Source organism: Myotis myotis, unplaced genomic scaffold (genome assembly GCF_014108235.1).
Source record: "Myotis myotis isolate mMyoMyo1 unplaced genomic scaffold, mMyoMyo1.p scaffold_m19_p_8, whole genome shotgun sequence".
NCBI lineage: Eukaryota > Metazoa > Chordata > Mammalia > Chiroptera > Vespertilionidae > Myotis > Myotis myotis.
The window spans coordinates 44,132,252-44,150,928 of NW_023416390.1; the positions used below are offsets into that span (position 1 = coordinate 44,132,252).

Below are 18,677 nucleotides of genomic sequence, written 5' to 3' on the forward strand. Positions count from 1 at the left end.
TTTTTAATTACAGTTGACATACAATAATATATTAGTTTCAAGTGTACAAACCAGTGGGTAACATTATTTAACTTATTAAGTGATCACCCTGATAAATCTAGTACCCATTTAACACCATACATAGCTATTATAATACTAGTGGCCTGGTGCATGAAATTCATGCACATTAAAAGGGAATTAGAGGAAATATTTTAATATTGCTATTTTGTTTCCATCTCTCCATCTCAGTCTCTCCCAGTCTGTCTCCCTTTGTTTTTCTCAGCAGTCCTCCAGGCCTCCCTGCCTCCCACTCTCCCTCTTCCTCTTTCCCCGCTGGGAGGGGGTGGGGCCAGTGGGGGCAGCTCCACCCTCTGCCTGCCCTGGGGCCTCATTCTGAGAGAGGCTCCAAGAGTGAGCTGGGAGGGAGGGAGGGAAAGAAAGGGAGAAAAGGCTGTGAGCTGGTGGGCGCTGTGTGTGTCTGTGCTTGTGGGCGGTTGTGAGCATGAGTACTGGCCCTGCTTCCCCTGGCCCTATCCCTGCTGCCACAAGTCCCCACCCACTAGAGCCTGCTGCACACGCAGCCTGGGTGTTAGGTCGAGCCTTCGATCATTTTGGATGTGACAGACCTGGCTCTTTATATAGAGAGATTTACTGTATTCCCTAGGCTATATGTTACATCTCCTTGACTAGTCTGTAACTACCAATCTGTACTTGTTAATCCCTTCACCTTTTTCACCCAGTTCCCTAACCTCCCTCACATCTGGCAACTGTCAAAATGTTTTCTGTATCTATGAGTCTGTTTCTGGTTTTTTTGTTCATTTATTTTGTTTTTTAAATTCCACATATAAGTGAAATCATATAGTATTTGTCTTCCTCTGTCTGACTTATTTGACTCAGCGCAATACCCTTTAGGTCCATCCATGGTGTTGCAGATGACAAGATTTCATTCTTTTTTATGGCTGTGTACTATTCCATTGCATATATGTACCACTTCCTCTTTATCCATTCATCTACTGATGGACACTTAGGTTGCTTCCATATTAGCTATTGCAAATAATGCTGCAACGAACATATGGATGTATATGTCTTTTTTATTTAATACTTTGAGTTTCTTCAGATAAATACCCAGAAGTGGATTTGCTGGGTCCTTCTTTGTCTTTTGTTATATAGCCTTTGTTATAAAGTTTCTTTTGTCTGGTATAAATATTGCTACTCCCATTTTTTGTTTCCATTTTCATAAAATATCTTTTTCCATCCCTTACTTTCAGTCTGTGTGTGTCTTTTGATCTGAAGTGAGTCTCTTATAGACAGCATATCTAAGGGTTTGTTTTGTTATCCACTCAGCATCCGCATGGCTTTTGATCAGAACATTTAATTTACTTGCATTTAAATTAATTGTAGATACATATATATTTATTGTCATTTTATTATTTATATTTTTATCCTTTTTTCTTCTTCTTAAAGAAGACTCTTTAATATTTATTATAATACTGGTTTGGTAGTGATGAGCTCCTTTAGCTCTTCTTATCTGGGAATCACTGTTTCTGTTCTCTGATTCTAATGAAAACTTTGCTGGGTAGACTATCTTGATTGTAGGTCCTTGCTTTTCATCACTTTGAATATTTCATGCCATTCCCTTCTGACCTGCAAAGTTTCTGTTGAGAAATCAGCTGACAGTCTTATGAGAGCTCCCTTATAGGTAACTGCTTTTTTCTTGCTGCTTTTAAGATTCTCTCTTTGTCCTTAACCTTTGGCATTTTAATTATAATTCTGCTTAACTTCATAAGTGCTGGCACAGAAATTGACCCATCATTACAGTCAATAAATATTTGACAAAGGATTGCAGAACATACAATGGAGTAAAGACAGTCTCTTCAATAAGTGGTACTGGGAAAACTGGACAGACACATGCAAAAAGATGAAACTAGACCACCAATTTACACCATACACAAGAATAAACCTAATATGGATGTAAGACTTCAATGTAAGGCATGAAACTATATAAATCTTCGAGGAGAACATAGACAGCAAAATCTCAAACATCTCTTGTAGCAATATGTTTACAGATACACCTCCTAGGGCAAAGGAAACTAAGGAAAAAATAAACAAATGGGACTACATGGAAGTAAAAACCTTCAGCACAGCAAAAGAAATCACCACCAAAATGAAAAGGGAACCCACTGTATGGGAGAACATATTTGCCAATGATACATGTGATAAGAGGTTAATATCCAAAAGTTAATATAAATACTCATACTACTCAACAAAAGGAAGACAAACAATCCAATTTAAAAACGGGCAGGAGACCTGAATAGACATTTCTCCAAAGAGGACATACAAATGGCCAAGAGACATATGAAAAAATTTTCAACGTCACTAATCATCAGATAAATGCAAATGAAAACCACAATGAGATATCACCTCACACTTATCAAAATGGCTATCATCCAAAAATCAACAAACAAGTGCTGGTGAGGATGTGGAGAAAAGGGAACACTCGTTCACTGCTAGTGGGTATGCAGATTGGTGCAGCCACTATGGAAAACAGTATGGAGTTTCCTAAAAAAATTAAAAATAGAACATCTGTTTGACCCAGCGATCCCACTTCTAGGACTATATATCCTAGAAACCTCCAAACACCAATCAGAAAGAATATATGCACTCCTATGCTCATGGCAGCATTATTCACAATAGCTAAGATTTGGAAACAGCCAAAGTGCCCATCAGTATATTAATGGATAAAAAAGCTGTGGGACATTTATACCATGGAATACTCTGCAGCTGTGAAAAAGAGAGATCTCTTACCCTTTGGGACAGCATGGATGGACCTGGAAAATATTATGCTAAGTGAAATAAGCCAATCTGAGAAAGACAAATATCACATGATCTCACTTATCTGTGGACTCTAATGAACAAAATTAATTGACTAACAAAATAAGACCAGAAGCATGGAGGCAGGGAACAGACTGACATACCTCAATGTGGGGTTAGGGGGATGAGAAGAGATAAACCAAAGAACTTATATACTTAATAGGGGCCCAGTGCACAAATTCATGCACCTTGAAAGGAACTGTCGGCCATGAGGCTGCAGTGGGCACAGGGGCGGGTCTTGGCCCATCCTCTGTGCCCCCACCCGGCCCCTCCCGCCACAGCACTCCGACCCCCGCCCCCAGTCCTGTCTGCCGGCAGCCCCGCTCCCACCACCGCCGCTCCCACGCACTGACGGCGCTGGCCCCACTCGCACCCACTGGCAGCGTGGAGCGATTGGGATCAGCACCAGCAGCGGGTGCAAGCAAGGCTGGTGCTGGCAGTAGGTGCAAGAAGCAGCTCTGGCATCAGCAGCAGATGAGAGCGGGGCAATCGCTGGCACCGGGTGCGAGAGGTGGCTGCTGGCCCCGATCGCCCCTCAAGAGCAGGGGGAGGTGGAGAAGCCCAAAGGGGCGAATGGGGCCGGCAGCCACCGCCCACACCCACTGACAGCACCGAGCAATCAGGGCTGGCACCGGGCGCTGGCAGTGGGTGCAAACGGGGCCAGTGCCAGCAGCAGGTGCAAGCACCAGGCAGAACCGTGGAATGCGGGAGCAAAGAATTTTCAGTAACCACCAGAGGCTTGCCCCAATGACAGTGACCGCTGCCCCACCATGGTCTGGCACCCTTGATCACCTGCTCCACCATCCCACTGTGGCCAATGCCCATCATGTTCTGCACTCTGCTGCCTGCTGCCGACGCCTGCCATGTTCCGCGTGTGCCCTCTGGTGGTCAACGCATGTCAGAGAAACCAGTTGTTCAGTTGTTCCAACATTCGGTCTATTTGCATATTAGGGTTTTATATATAGAGACTAGAGGCCCAGTACACAAAAATTTGTGCACTCGGGGGGTCCCTCAGCCCGGCCTGTGCCCTCTCGCAGTCTGGGACCCCTCGGGGGCTGTCCCCCCGGGGGATCGGGCCTAAGCTGGCAGTCAGACATCCCTCTGGCAGCCCCGGAGTCCTCAGGGGATGTCCATTTGCCAGCGGGGAGCAGGCCTAGCTGCAGTCGGGCATCCTTAGCGCTGCTGAGGCGGGCGGCGGGAGAGGCTCCCGCCATCACCGCTGTGCTGGCAGCCATCAGCCTGGCTCAGAGCTCCCCCTATGGGAGCGCACTGACCACCAGGGGCAACTCCTGCATTGAGCATCTGCTCCCTAGTGGTCAGTGTGTGTCAAAGTGACTCATCATTCCTAGTCATTCTGCTGTTAGGGTCAATTTGCATATTACCCTTTTATTATATAGGATAAAGGCCTGGTGCATGGGTGGGGTCGGCTGGTTTGCCCTGAAGTGTCCCGGATCAGGGTGAGGGTCCCACTGAGGTGTCTGGGCAGCCTGGGTGAGGGGCTGAGGGCCATTTTCAGGCTGTTCACACCCTCTTCAGGGTGAGGGTCCCCACTGGGGTTCCATGGCCAACCTAGGTGAGGGGCTGATGGCTGTTTGCGGGCTGGTCAAGCCTCTTGGCGACTGAAGCTCCCAGCCTCTCCTTTTTTTCCTTTTCTTTTTTTTTTTTTCAGCAGGTATCTGGGATTTATTTTATCTTCTATAATTGAAACTTTGTAGCCTTGAGCGGAGCTCAGGGCCTGCCAGGGCGGGCAGGAAGCTTGGCTTCCTCCATTGCCAGGGGCAACCCAAGCCTCCTGCTCGCTCCAGCTCCGTAGCAGCCGCCATCTTTGTGACGGAGTGAGGGAGTGATGGTTAATTTGCATATTACTCTTTTATTAGATAAGATAGGATATGCATAGCCCTTGGACATGGGCAATAGGGTAGTGAAGACCTGGGGTGGGAGGGCAGGGGCATAGGGCCTGGGAGGAGGGGAATAAAGGAGGGGGGAATGGGAAATTCCTGTAATGCTATCAATAATAAAAAATATATTTTTAAAAATCTTGTTTAAACAATAAAGATAATTGATTGGCTCAATTAAATCTTAAAGTTATAGTTCCCAATTATACAACTAGCAGAAATCAGATTAACAATGAATGACACTTGAGTGCTTTCAATGGGAAGCAAAAGGGCCATATTAAAATAATAATAATGATTATAATAATAATAATAATACCACCACCAGTAACTGGGAATCCCTCTCATGATCAGATTGTAAAAACGGAAGAGATGCGTATGTTGTGTCCTCACACTATAAGTAAATGTTATGCTGAATGCAAAACACATAAAAGTGAGATAGCAAAATTTGGATAGCTTGCAGGTTAGAAATGATCCAGAGTGTTTTTTTCTTAAGGAAGACCCATAAGTCCTGACTGGCTCTCATTTACCTGCATTTCCCTTTTAAGAAAAATTCGGCCTTAACTTCCAACCAAGTTTACCATCTTGCCCATTCCCAATGCTCCACCATTTCAGCAAGAAAAACACTGACACTAAGACTTCCTAGGAATGAGCCTTCCTAGCAAATTATCCAACCAAGAGCTTGGTCTTGCATCTGAAGATGAACAAAAGGGGAAAGTGTGCACAACAAAGGGGCCACATACTGAACCTGACAAGCTCAGAGGAAGCCTGCATGGCTGACCTTACAAACTCAGAGACTGAAAGTAACCACATAGGATAGTCAGAACATAAAAATTCCTAACTAAAAGCAAGTTATGGTGGTAGTCAAGACCTAGGCCTGCAACTTTCTTAACAAAGATCAATCTTTATCTTAACTGAGGCTGTCTAGTGTCTTTTTGCATCCAATATAACATACCTTTGAGATGTCAGAGTAATCTCTTTTTCCAGATCCCTCAAGGCACGACCATAGCACCAGAGCACAGAAGCCTTCATTATTACCTTGTTTCTCACATATCATCTATATGCTTTAAATGATAATTATTAACTATCCTATACCCACCAATGTAAAAGAAGGATGAGTTCCTCCAGTTTATTTTTTATCCAATCCCAGAGATTCCCCCCTTCCTGTTCTCCCACCCTCTTAATCTCCCACCAATGGATTTCATGTAACCCTCCTTAGTCTCTTCCTTTTATTCTAATGTGTAAAATAAGCTACAAAAACCTCTGGAGCATTTTCTCAACCTGTTGAGATTTTACTTCCCAGCAATTGTCAGTTTGACTCAAATAAACTCATAAAAGTTTTTTAAAAAATTGAGACCCCAGCAGCAAGCTAACTTACCATTCAGAGCATCTGTCCCCTGGTGATCAGTGCACATCATAGCGAGCAGTTGAGTGGCCTTAGCATATCATTAGCATATTATGCTTTGATTGGGTGAATGGATGACCAGACGACCAGACACTTAGCATATTAGGCATTTATTATATAGGATGTTGCTAAAAGTCATGTGTATAAAAATCATGCCTATTGTGTGATGTTATTTTTCTTAGTCTTATATACATAGAAAAAATGATACATATAGTAAAATGTTTTCAATAGGTGTTGATTTTTACTTCATTCCTTTCTAATTTATGTGAATAGAGGATGGAGCAAAAATAGATTTACAGTTGTGAGTACATCAGAGTTTATTCTGGTAATATTTTTTAATTATTGTATTATTGTGCATATGAATAACTGTAAACCTACTTTTGGCCCATCCTGTATTTTATAATTATTTATTACATTCATAATTATTTTTTAAAAATTAGATAATGAAACTGTGAATATGTTAAATATTAGCCCCAGTTTAGTGACAGGGCCCAGCAAAAGTGACTTCATTTTTGGCCTGTGGTTTTCTTTTTAACAATTGGAAACAAAGGTGAAGTGAGGAGAGCAGGAGAAGAATACATAACTTTTCTATAGTTTCAGTTTCTGACCATTTTTTTCCTGCTTAGTTTTCAGATCCTTTTATAACAGTTAGACAGACAAGAGCAGAGCAAGACGATGGACCAGATACAGAAGGTCACCAGTTTGAAAAGCCCTGGGTGCCTCCCTAGGGTGACCTTTCCTCCCCTAGCATATACTGGTCATGCAGTTTGGACCCCCTGACCTTTCATCCCTAGAGATAACATCTAGGCTTCAGTTGTATTTCAGCTCCAGGCCAGAACAGCCACAAAACCAGACAAGCAATGCCATGGTTGACCTCAGGGCCAGCTGCATTGAATCATGACCCTCTGCCCTGGTGCCAGCCAATCTATCAATAGGAACCACAACCCTGAAAGGACATACCTGGAAAACTCCTGAATATTCTACTGAAATCTTCCCCTGGGACCTCCCCTAAAAATGTCACCCTTAAAACCCTTAGGATGGACCCAGTTGCTCTCCCTTCCGGGAGCACCCCATGCCTCTCCGGTTCCCCCAGGCACTTACCATTACCTTCCTCACTCCCAAGCTCCAAGGGCCCTTCCTCTGCCTCTATTACTTGTTTCCTAAGCCCATTTCTTCTAGGAATTGCTTCTCCCACCTCTGTGATTTTATAAATAAAGGATCTCTTATGGTTTGAGTCTTGGCTCTGAATTCTTTCCTTGCCAGAACTCAAGTACCAGGTTGTTGAGCCCAGGTTTGATCAGATGCCACAGGTCTAGTACCTGGTGCCCTTCCCATTGCCCACACTTTAACCGACACTCAGCTTACTGTAATTTTTCAAGTTACATTCTTGTATCTTTACACTAAAACCACCAGGATGATAGGAAGACATTGAAGTTGCAAGACAAGAAAGTTAAAGATGCAAAGCAAACTAGAGGCTTTACAAAGCACAGACGCTTGGGGAGATATTAAGTGGGATCAGGTTATAAACATTTTTAAGTTTGAAATAGTTTTCCTTCCAAAGGACTAATTCAAATACAGGATTCCTTCTGGTTTCAAAACGGAGTTCTAAGTCTTCACCTAACATTATGGATAGGTTCTTGGAACTGCAAGGAAACAACATATAACGAAACCAATTTTACCATAGGCAAATTAACATACACAAGATTAAATTCTTGGAATTTCATCAACGTTATAACAAACCACGTGAAAGAAAAGGTGCTATTGGAGGATCTACCGTATTCGGGGCCCCTTCATTTCAAGAAGCTCTGGAAGTTTTCCACCAATACACAACCAGTTTCCTCTTGGGAGACCAAGGGGATATGCAGGTAGTTCCCTTCAAAATATAAACATAGGCAGACAGGGACCGGGAGCTCATTCTAAATTAAGCACAGTGCTAAAGCTTCACAGACATTTAAATCTGAGTTAGCCAAGTCAAGGTCACGCTGCCTTGGGAAAGAGGAAGGCGGGATTCTGAACCAGGTCTGATTCTTATTTAAATCCTCGCGCTTAAACTCTGTGCCATAAACATGACTAGGTTAACAAAGAGAGGAATTGGCGGATCACACGACGACGCTGGGGTTAGAGGGAAAGACTAAAGGCCTCTGAAGCTGAGTTTAGGAAAACACGACACAAGGATTACCCACTGCGGCCGCCATCTTGCGGGAGCCGGGCGGCCGGAAGTCCCGCCTCCTGAGTCTAGTGACTGGGCCGCTCGCTGGGGGCGGGGCCGGGCACCCTGAGTCTCCTCGTCCAGGAGGCGGGGGCGGAGCATGAGGGTGGGCCCGGAGGCTGGGAGGCTGGGAGGCTCGCGGCGAAGGGCGGGGCCTGGAAGCGGGGCGGGGCCTGGAGGGGGCGGGGCCTGGAGGCGAGGCGGAGCCGCCCGGGAGGAGCTGACCGGGCCACCGCTTCTCTGTACCTCACTTTCGTGGAACGTGACTGAGCTCCTGCAGCCGGCAGCTCGCAGCTCTCTGCGAGGGGCGCTGTGCGTAGGAGATGACGGTGATTTCCTCCCTGCCTGGCCCCCGCGAGCACCAACTCCCTTCTCGCGGCCCCGGGGCTGCAGACGTAGCAGGTGAGATGGGCCCCCGGTGCCCCCCGCCCCCTGGATCTGAGCAGGTGGGCAGCGCCCAGCCCTCGGCTCCCAGGCCCGAAGCCCACTGCCTGTGCCCGCCCGCCTCTGCCCCGCAGCGCCCGCCTTTAGGACGTGGGGGGCCACCGGGAAGGCTTACGTAGGGGCAGGGGCAGCTTGCTTGTACCTTCTGGGGACAGGATTGCCATTCCCTAGTTCGAGGGGCACCTCGTTTCACCCTGTCATTCTCGGGCTCTTCCCGTTATCCCAAGGGGCGTCCTCGGTATCTGCCCTCCTGGGACCTTCTGCCCATGCACTTGGAGAGTTGCCCCAAATTTCCTCCCCTACCCCCTTTCAGAGCATGTCAGTGACTCTGACGTGGTGACGCCCATGCCCAGGGGAGCCTGAAGGACCAGCTGGCCATCCCAGCCGCAGACCCCTCGCTGCCTGCCCACTTCTGCCGCTGCTGCCGGGCATTGGGTGGCAGCTGCTCTCGGCGGCCTGTGCGGTTAGCGGCTCTCCACACCCTTCTCTTGGAGGGCCAAAGTCTACAAGGAAGAGCCCTGCGCAGGGCTCCCCACGCTGGGTCCTGGGCAAGGACATTTGGTTCCCCACAAGCAGTGGGCGTGGGTGGATGGTGTGGCTGTTGCTGTTGGAGGGTGCTTGAATAGTACCACCCTCTTACGCTGTTCCCTGGGATAAAGGGGAAACGGACAGCCTGGGAGTTTAAAGCTTTCTCTTTGAATTGAATCAGGAAACCCTCTTCCCGATTTTTACTTCATAACAATTATAATGTCAGTGGTTTTCTGGTGTTATCTAAACAAAATACCAGTGGGCAGCAGCCTGAAGTGGTTTGTATATAGCAGGTGTCCACCGCTGCCCCTTTTACTGACAGGTCAGTGTGTTTGTGACACAGTGAGCTTTGTTTTAATGAGATGAAAAAACTGGATGTAACTTTTTAAAGAAACTCCCATTACTGTGGTTCCTGTTTATTTTAAAAGAATGCTTTAGATAGCACATTTTCCTCCCCCAGGGGACGGGTGGGGGGAATTTAAAGAAGATAAAAACTTTATAAGTCCTTTTTAGTTATTTTGATTTCCCCTCAACTAGCAGGTATTCCCTTTATAATGTTGAGGAACATTAAAAGAAACCTCATGGAAAAGGGGAAAATTACTTTTCAGTTTTTCTCTTAATTTTCAACTAACTGAAAGTTAAACCTGGACGTTACTACAACTATTCGACCATCACCTTGAGAAAAATGAAGAGCTCTCCCTTCCCTGCTAACAACTATTTAAGATCAAACTAAATTAAATTGAACTTCTCTTAATTGTTTGGTATAAAATAAAAACGGATAAACTTATGACCCATCCTGTCCCTCTATTTTAGTTGAAGGATCTTTAATACCAAATATTGTTTGAAGAACTGACATAGGGCAATACAGTGTATTTAATTTGTATTCTTCTTATAATAATTAGGACTACAGCTCCTAATAGCAATTGCTACCATTTTAAAAAATGTATTGGCACTATTACAGATGTCCTCCGTCCCCCTACCCCCTGACCCACCTTCACCCAGCCCCTCTCCCCTTCCCCTGGCCTTCACCGCACTGTTGTCTGTCTCCATGGGCTATGCATATGTGTTCTTTGGCTAATCTCCACCTTCTTTCATACAACCCCTCTCCCCCATTTCCTTTACCTCTAAACTCTGTCAGTCTGTTCCATGTATCCATGCCCCTGGTTCTATTTTGTTCGTTATGTTATTTTGTTCATTAGATTCCACATATAAGTGAGATTATATGGTATTTATCTTTCTCTGTCTGGTTTATTTCACTGAACATAATAATCTCCAAGTCCATCCATGCTGTTGCAAAAGGTAAGAAAGAGTTCCTTCTTTTTTTTTTTTTAAATATATATTTTATTGATTTTTTACAGAGAGGAAGGGAGAGAGATAGAGAGTTAGAAACATCGATGAGAGAGAAACATCGATCAGCTGCCTCCTGCACATCTCCCACTGGGGATGTGCCCGCAACCCAGGTACATGCCCTTGACCGGAATCGAACCTGGGACCTTTCAGTCCGCAGGCCGACGCTCTATCCACTGAGCCAAACCGGTTTTGGCAGTTCCTTCTTTTTTATAGCCGCATAGTAATCCACTGTGTAAATGTACCACAATATTTTTACCCACTTCTCTACTGATGGGCACTTGGACTGGTTTCAAATATTGGCTATTGTAAATAACACTGCTATGAACATAGGGGTGTGTATATTCTTTCTGATTGGTGTTTCAGGATTCTTAGGATATATTCCCAGGAGTGGGATCCCTGGGTCAAAGATACCATTTCTTGAAGACCTACTTTGTGATAAACTATAAGCTTAGTATAAAATCTCCAATCCTCACAATATCCTTCTAAGGAGATTTTTACTCTAATTTTATAGTTAAAGAAGCTTAGCTTCTGAGAGGCTAGGTAACTTGACCAAAAATTTGATAAGAGATAAGGCCCAAAATTGGGTTCATGTCTTTTTGACTCTTCTCACTGAACAACTACTAGTTTAGTTAAAACTATTGGTTTAAGAACTATTTTAATGCATTGATAATGTGAGTGTGGTACAAATAAGGGGTAGTGAGCCGTATCAGTTATTAATACTTCAGGCAAAGAAATACATATAGAGAACTTTGAAAAAAATAACAGAAGCCCTCACCGGTTTGGCTCAGTGGATAGAGCTTTGGCCTGCGGGCTGAAGCATCCCAGGTTCGATTCCGGTCAAGGGCACATGCCCTGGTTGTGGGCTCGTTCCCCAGTAGGGGGCGTGCAGGAGGCAGCCGATCAATGATTCTCTCTCATCATTGATGTTTCTATCTCTCTCTCTCTCCCTTTCCCTTCCTCTCTGAAATGAATAAAACTATATTTTAAAAAAATAACAGAAAACTGGGCTACTTTATCACCTCATTCTTTAGCACTGACTTTTAATGGCTCCAAATGTTTAACACCTTTGTTTAATTGTTTACCAGCTCCTACTTCAACTATGAGTACCTGTACCAACCAGTAGCTTTCCCAGGATATAATTGGACGCTGACTTGCTAAACTTCAGGTATGTGAATATTGTAGGTTTTGTGTCTAGTGACCACTCCTGTCTAATCCCGGTAGGAAAATACTTGTCCTGATCCAGATTAAATGTAAGTTTTTAAATGGTTCCGTTTATACCAGGGTAGCACAGAGAAAATTATCTCGTTCACACCCCTGAGTATCAGTTATTGCTGGTCTCTGGCCTGCCACCAGGGTCTTTTTAATGTGATGTAGATGTTTGAGAACTTAATTTGGGCATTGCACATTTCGGGAATGAGCTTTTCTACTTTCTACCTTATATAAGGTAACTTTAGATGATTAACTGGAATAATTACTTATAAATTGGCAGTTGCTGCCATGTTAACTTCAGGTTACTAATAAGAGCTGATTAGTTGCAGTTGTCTAAACTTCACGCTCATGTGTCCCTGGCAGCAAGAGGGGAATCTGATTATAATATTAGCATTCCTTGCTTTAGCATTTTTTTGAACATCTTTAGGACATTTTACAACACATTTGTGTTCTTTAACATTTAATGAACAGCTTTAGAACATTTTAGAACACATTGTGTGGTCTTGGGCCTGTTACTGTAGTGAAAAACTTAGAATACTTTATCATCAAAAAAAAAAAGAGAGAGAGAGATTTCTGTCTATGAACTAGATAGTTCCTAAAAGAGAACATTGATTCACTAAAAAATGAAGTAAATATACACATATGGAGTCTCCTGTGTGCCATGCACTATTTTAGGTGGTAGGAACATAACAGTAAGTAGAAACATGCACAGACTCTGTTTCTGTGGCACTTAAAGTCTACTAAAAGAGGTAGACATAAAACAAATAGCCACTCTAATGCATAGTATAATTATAAAATGAGAAAAGTGGCCAAACCTAAGGAACATGATTATATTTGAGAAAGAATCGTGGCCTGGTTGTGGGGTTAGAGAAGCCTTACCTGATAGAAGCAACTCCCGGACTATGTGATTTAGAGGATGAGTAGGCGTTAGTATGTAGGGAGTGGTGGGTGGGTAGAGAAGAGAACATTTCAGAGTTAACTGCATGTGCAAAGTCCATGTAGCACAAAGGGTCTGGGACATTCAAGAAGGCCAATGTGTGGCTGGTATAAAAGGAACTAAGAGTAGGTTGGTGGAATGCCATCATTTTTTGTTTCATTATCTCTCTTAATATGCTACCAAAATTATATTTAACTTTTGTTAAGGGATTACTTTGTTCCAGATGTGATTGTAAGGACTTTACTTAAATCATCTCAAGTTCCTATTAGGTGGGTACTATTATACAGATGATGAAAGTGATACCTACAGTATGTTACTGGTTCAAAGTTGATAAGGGATACTCTACTATACCCTTCGTCCTATCCTATAGTCAAGTATGGCCACAGGCTGGAAAGGCCCCTTCTGTCTAGTGTGTCTCCTTGACGTAACCCTGAGAATTTCTGAAATTTCTGGAGAAGTTGAATGCAGGTGAATATTCAGCAGAGACTCTGTGAGCTCCATGCTCTTAATCAGTAGGTGGAGCTCAAGGGTGGACCACTGGAAAGGACCCCGGGGCACCACTGCAGCTGTATTACTCGGGTCTGATATTGAATATAGGACAGCAACATAAATATTTTGCACTGACCCACCTTTGAAAGTAAAGAGGTTACTGTTAGTGAGGAAACACTCCTCCCACCCCTGCCGCCCTCTTATTGCTTGCATTTTTCTCAGATGGTAGTTTAAGAAAAGTATGTGTTATTTATTTGGCCATTTAATAAGTCTAGGTTTGCCAATGTATCCTTTCAATTAGAATTCTTCCTACTGATTGTCACACTGAACCTTTCTTCCTTCTTTCCAGAGATCTGGTTGGAGTTGGAGGGTGAAAGAAAATGAGTTCTTTTTCTGATTTACCTGCCAAGAACTTAACCATTGCAGTCAATATGACCACGACTTTGTCCTCAACAGTAATGCATGGATTTAATTCCACTAATGACTCATCTTCGATGTCAATAACAAGGCTTTTTCCAGCCTTACTAGAATGCTTTGGTATAGTCTTTTGTGGTTATATAGCAGGAAGGACCAATGTCATAACATCAACACAGGCCAAAGGACTGGGAAATTTTGTCTCCAGATTTGCACTTCCAGCTTTATTATTCAAAAACATGGTTGTACTTAATTTTTCCAATGTGGATTGGTCTTTCCTATATAGCATCTTAATTGCCAAAGCTTCTGTATTTTTCACTGTATGTGTATTAACCTTATTAGTTGCCAGTCCTAACAGTCGATTTAGCAAAGCTGGACTGTTCCCTATTTTTGCTACACAAAGTAATGACTTTGCATTGGGATATCCTATAGGTAAGTTATTTTATATTATTCAAGTTTCTAAAAAATTCAAGTGTTTTAGAAGGTACCAGGATGTAAGCCTTTTAATTTATCTAAGCATTTGTTAGTGATACTCTTAAATCTAAGAAATATTTTGTACTTTTTTCTTAGCTATATCTTAAATTAGGATGAATTATATTTTTCCTTAACTTCAGAATTTGAGTTCTTGAAAGGCCTACCTAAAACAAATGGTCATGTCCAAATAAACTTTGTGAATTTTCTTTCTAATAGTATTCTTTTTCTTCTCAATAATCATATATGAAAGAAGTATAATTTCAAGAAGAGATCAGATTCTGATTTAAATTATGTAAAAGAGATAGGTATATGTCTGTATAAAAAGTCATTACTAAATGTTAGCAGTGGAATTTTATGAGTGACTTTTTTCATCCCTTTATTTTTCTTACCATCTAGAATATATATTATTTTACATTAAAGCTCATTTTTTAGTTGTTCTTCAAAATGTCAATGTACTTTAGTTGAAGTTAATTTTTTGTTTAAGAACAAAAGCAGTGAGGGCTTTTTCACCTTTCCAACTTTTCCTTCTTCATCTTTCCAATTCTTTAAGCAGTCTAATTTTATGTTTCTATGTGTGTATGTTTTCCTGATGAAACAATAAACATACCAGTTTGGGATGTTGAGATATCTTAAAACATCTTTTTTTTTTTTTTTTCCGGAGCACTCTGCCACTAAGAAAATAAACATTTTGCCCTAGCAGTTTCGGCTCAGTGGATAGAGCATCGGCCTGCGGACTGAAGGGTCCCGGGTTCATTCCCGTCAAGGGCACATGCTCAATCCCCAATAGGGGGCGTGCAGGAGGCAGCCAATCAATGATTCTCTCATCATTGGTGTTTCTCTCTCTACCTCCCCCTTCCTCTCTGAAATCAATAAAAATATATTTAAAATAAAGTGCAAAACTGCCATTAAAAAAAAAGAAAATGTACATTTAGTAACTACTTACTTATATTTTTATTTTTAACTTAAAGTTTATGTTGTGCTTTGATCATGTATTATAAAGTGAGGACCTGAATATTATAGATCTAGTCATTCATTCATTTGCTCATCGATAGGGACCTGTTATGTACTAGTGACTGTGCTAGCTGCTAGAATACACCTGTGAGCAACATTCTTGTACATTTTAATGGAAAATTAAAATTAAAATAATGACAAGGGCCTTAAAAATAAGTAAAATAGTATTATAGAGGGATAGGAATGAGAAGGTGCTACTTGAGGTAGAGGATCAGTAAAGGCCTTTCTGATGATGTAGCTTCTGAACAGAGACTATAAAAAACTTAACAAAATGGACAACTGAAATCTACCATTAACTTTCAGATTTCTTATCGTGTAGTTTTAACCCGCCCCCACCCCCCAGCTTATCTCATTACTGGCACCAAGAGGATTTTGGTGGACTATACTTCTCATCTTTCTCCTCCTTTGACCCTCCTCCATCTCTTTTACTAGAAACAGAGGTATACCTTAAAATTAAATAACCATGAGTAAAGCAGGAGGTTTATGAGAGAGGAAAAACTAGGCTCTTACATAACTGAGCTGTAAATAGTCAGAAACTAGGTAGGTGTTCCTTTAAGGTTATTGAAATTTAAAATTAAGAATGAACCAAGCATTAAAATAAAGACTTTGGAAATAAAAGCAAGAAGTTAATGTATTTATCTGTCTCTTCAGAGCTGCATTAATAATGTAAATTTGTCAAGTATTTATGGTATAAGGGCCTGAGCAGTGGCTCAGTACAATAGTGTTAAATATTTAATAAATGTTGCGGTGTTTTAATTTAGACATAAACTGTAAGTATATAGTTTCATGTTCTCATAGATTAGTGAGCCCATAACTAAATAGAACTAACATTTGTAACTCTATAGTTGATAGAGTTCTTTCTTATTTACTTACCTCATTTGAGGTGGGGCAGATATCATTATCCTCATTTTTAAGTAAGGAGACAGGCTTACAGAGACTTATTTGCCCTGTCCCAGGTCAGATAGCTTACAGGTGCCTGAGACCCACACCTAGGTCTTCTGGTTCTAAACTCTGGACATTCCCTATGCCGCACAGTCGTATAACATGCCCATTTAACCTTCAGAAGACCCAACTAGCCCTTGTAATACATTACTTTCACAGAGAATCAACATTTTATTATCTTTGCATTAATCTAAAAATATTTCACAAAATGAATAGTAGTGGAAAAGACCTATTAAATTAAGTGTGTTTATTTTCATATCGAGGCAGACTCTCCAACTAAAAACTGTAGTTAACCATATTCATCACTACTTTTCCTATGTCCCACATTAAATCAGGTAATAATCTGGTAATAATCATGTTCCCAGCAGCGTGAGAACTCAATTTCCCCAATGATTATGGTTATAGATTTTGAGTTGTAGTACTTGTGTGTTTTTTCAGCATTTTAAATCACAAATAACATAAGAGCTTTTATAATATTAGATGGTAAACAATACCTTTACCAGAATCCAATAGTATAGTCAGGAGTGCTTTTTCATATATCTGCAGATTGGAAGGTGTGGTACAGAACTGCAGGGCCGTGTATCTGCTCCAGTGAGGTGATTTACTATTGCTGTCCATGCCCATCTGCCTTCTGGCCTCGTTCGTTGTGAACAGGAAAGATAGTGTCTCTAGAGCAGTGGTTCTCAACCTTCTGGCCCTTTAAATACAGTTCCTCGTGTTGTGACCCAACCATAAAATTATTTTTGTTGCTACTTCATAATTGTAATGTTGCTACTGTTATGAATCGTCATGTAAATATCTGATATGCAGGATGGTCTTAGGTAACCCCTGTGAAAGGGTCGTTTGACTGCCAAAGGGGTCGCAACCCACAGGTTGAGAACTACTGCTCTAGAGAGAAGACCTTTTCAGTTTATGTGGCCTCTCCCAGGAATTTCCACTCTCTTATTCACAGGTAAACATCATAGCTTACAAGACATATCCTTTTTAAGACTGCATTTGTTTCATAACATCAATCCAGTTTACAGGTGACTCAGGAGAAGGCAGATAATGAATAAAAGAAAAGGACAGTCATGTTTCCTTTTTCTCTATACTATGACAGTTATAACGGTCTATGAAACTAAATCAAAATGATTTATCTATACTCAGGTGACAGAAAACTACACACTGAAGCTGTCCGTTTCTTAAGAACAATTCCTTTTTTTTTTTCCAACTGATTTTAGAGAGAGGAAGGGAGAGAAACATCAGTGTAAGCGACAAACATGGGTCCTACACATGAACCCACAATCTGGGTTGCCCTGACCAGGAATTGGACCCACCACCTTTTGGTGTACGGGACAATGCTCCAACCAATTGAGCCAGACTGGCCAGGGCTTAAAAACAATTCTTCTCAAAGGTACTTAAAGAAATATGAGTGTGCCCTGGCTGGCTTAGCTCAGTGGATACAGCGTCAGCCTGCGGACTGAAGGGTCCCGGGTTCGATTCCAGCCAAGGGCACATGCCTGGGTTTCGGGCTCGATCCCCAGTAGGGGGTGTGCAGGAGGCAGCCGATCAACGATTCTCTCCCATCATTGATGTTTCTATCTCTCTCTCCTCCCTTCCTCTCTGAAATCAATAAAGAAATATATATTTTAAAAATGTGAAAACTCCATTTTAAAAAAAAGAAAGAAATATGAGTGTGAAAGGAAACCAAGGTGAAATGTTGATTTCAGCACATCAGAATGGTTTCTTGCCTTGGTCATTAAAAGATACTAATAGGGCATAGTTAAATCCTATAATTTATTCCTTTAACAATGCTGATAGATAAGTATCCTGGCTAATCATAATTATGCTCTAGTGTTTGAGCTGTAAACAAAAAGAAAATGAAGCATTTAACTATATGCCATTAAATAATAGAATGATCTTATCTGGGTCTTTGTGGTATTTGCTAGGGCTTGAAAATCTGCCAGAATTAAAATAGGAGCCACAGTGGGTGGTTAAATTTATCTCTTAGTTCTTCAAAGCTATGTAATAATTCCTCATAGTGGGTTTCTCCTCACCCCCAAGAGCCTTATTTCTAATTAATAATTAGAGCTTAATAGTTGATATAATGATTATAAATCTAATTTGTTAGTAAAGGGTCGCTGCTTTCATATATATTTTTTTCAGATTTGAAAAATCATCTTCAGATTGGTAGCAAAAAAATTGCACTAATTTATAAAGACATAATGTTAAGTAATTATGCAAATGAATGGCAGAAGTGGACTGAAATTTCCCATGTTTAACCATAATCTTTTAGTAATTTAGCAAGTATTTATTTATTCCCGATTTTTTGCTGTCCCGCTAGACCAGTGATGGTGAACCTTTTGAGCTCGGCGTGTCAGCATTTGGAAAAACCCTAACTTACCTCTGGTGCTGTGTCACATATAGAAATTTTTTGATATTTGCAACCATAGTAAAACAAAGACTTATATTTTTGATATTTATTTTATATACTTAAGTGCCATTTAACAAAGAAAAATCAACCAAAAAAATGAGTTCACGTGT

The 18,677-nt window shown here is 41.7% G+C and overlaps 1 protein-coding gene and 1 long non-coding RNA gene across 9 annotated transcripts in view; one reads left to right on the forward strand and one right to left on the reverse strand.

Moving 5' to 3' along the window:
* The window catches only part of LOC118661143, a 120,623-nt gene extending 112,235 nt beyond the window's left edge, over positions 1-8,388 (reverse strand). For 2 of the 3 annotated variants that reach the window (XR_004969159.1, XR_004969158.1), the window contains exon 1: positions 8,327-8,388. This is a non-coding gene — a long non-coding RNA (uncharacterized LOC118661143). The remainder of the gene's footprint in view (positions 1-8,326) is intronic. The other variant, XR_004969157.1, reaches the window with a different exon arrangement.
* A 169-nt stretch (positions 8,389-8,557) lies between these two features.
* GPR155 (G protein-coupled receptor 155) overlaps positions 8,558-18,677 on the forward strand; it is a 42,178-nt gene continuing 32,058 nt past the window's right edge. For 5 of the 6 annotated variants that reach the window (XR_004969441.1, XM_036320029.1, XM_036320031.1 and 2 more), the window contains exons 1-3: positions 8,558-8,758; positions 11,764-11,843; positions 13,663-14,159. Coding sequence is in view for 5 of the 6 variants with exons in the window: in XM_036320029.1 (XP_036175922.1) it covers positions 13,694-14,159 (466 nt within the window). In the remaining variant the exon portion in view is untranslated. Of the gene's footprint in view, positions 8,759-10,594; positions 10,628-11,763; positions 11,844-13,662; positions 14,160-18,677 lie in introns of those variants that run through there. The other variant, XM_036320030.1, reaches the window with a different exon arrangement.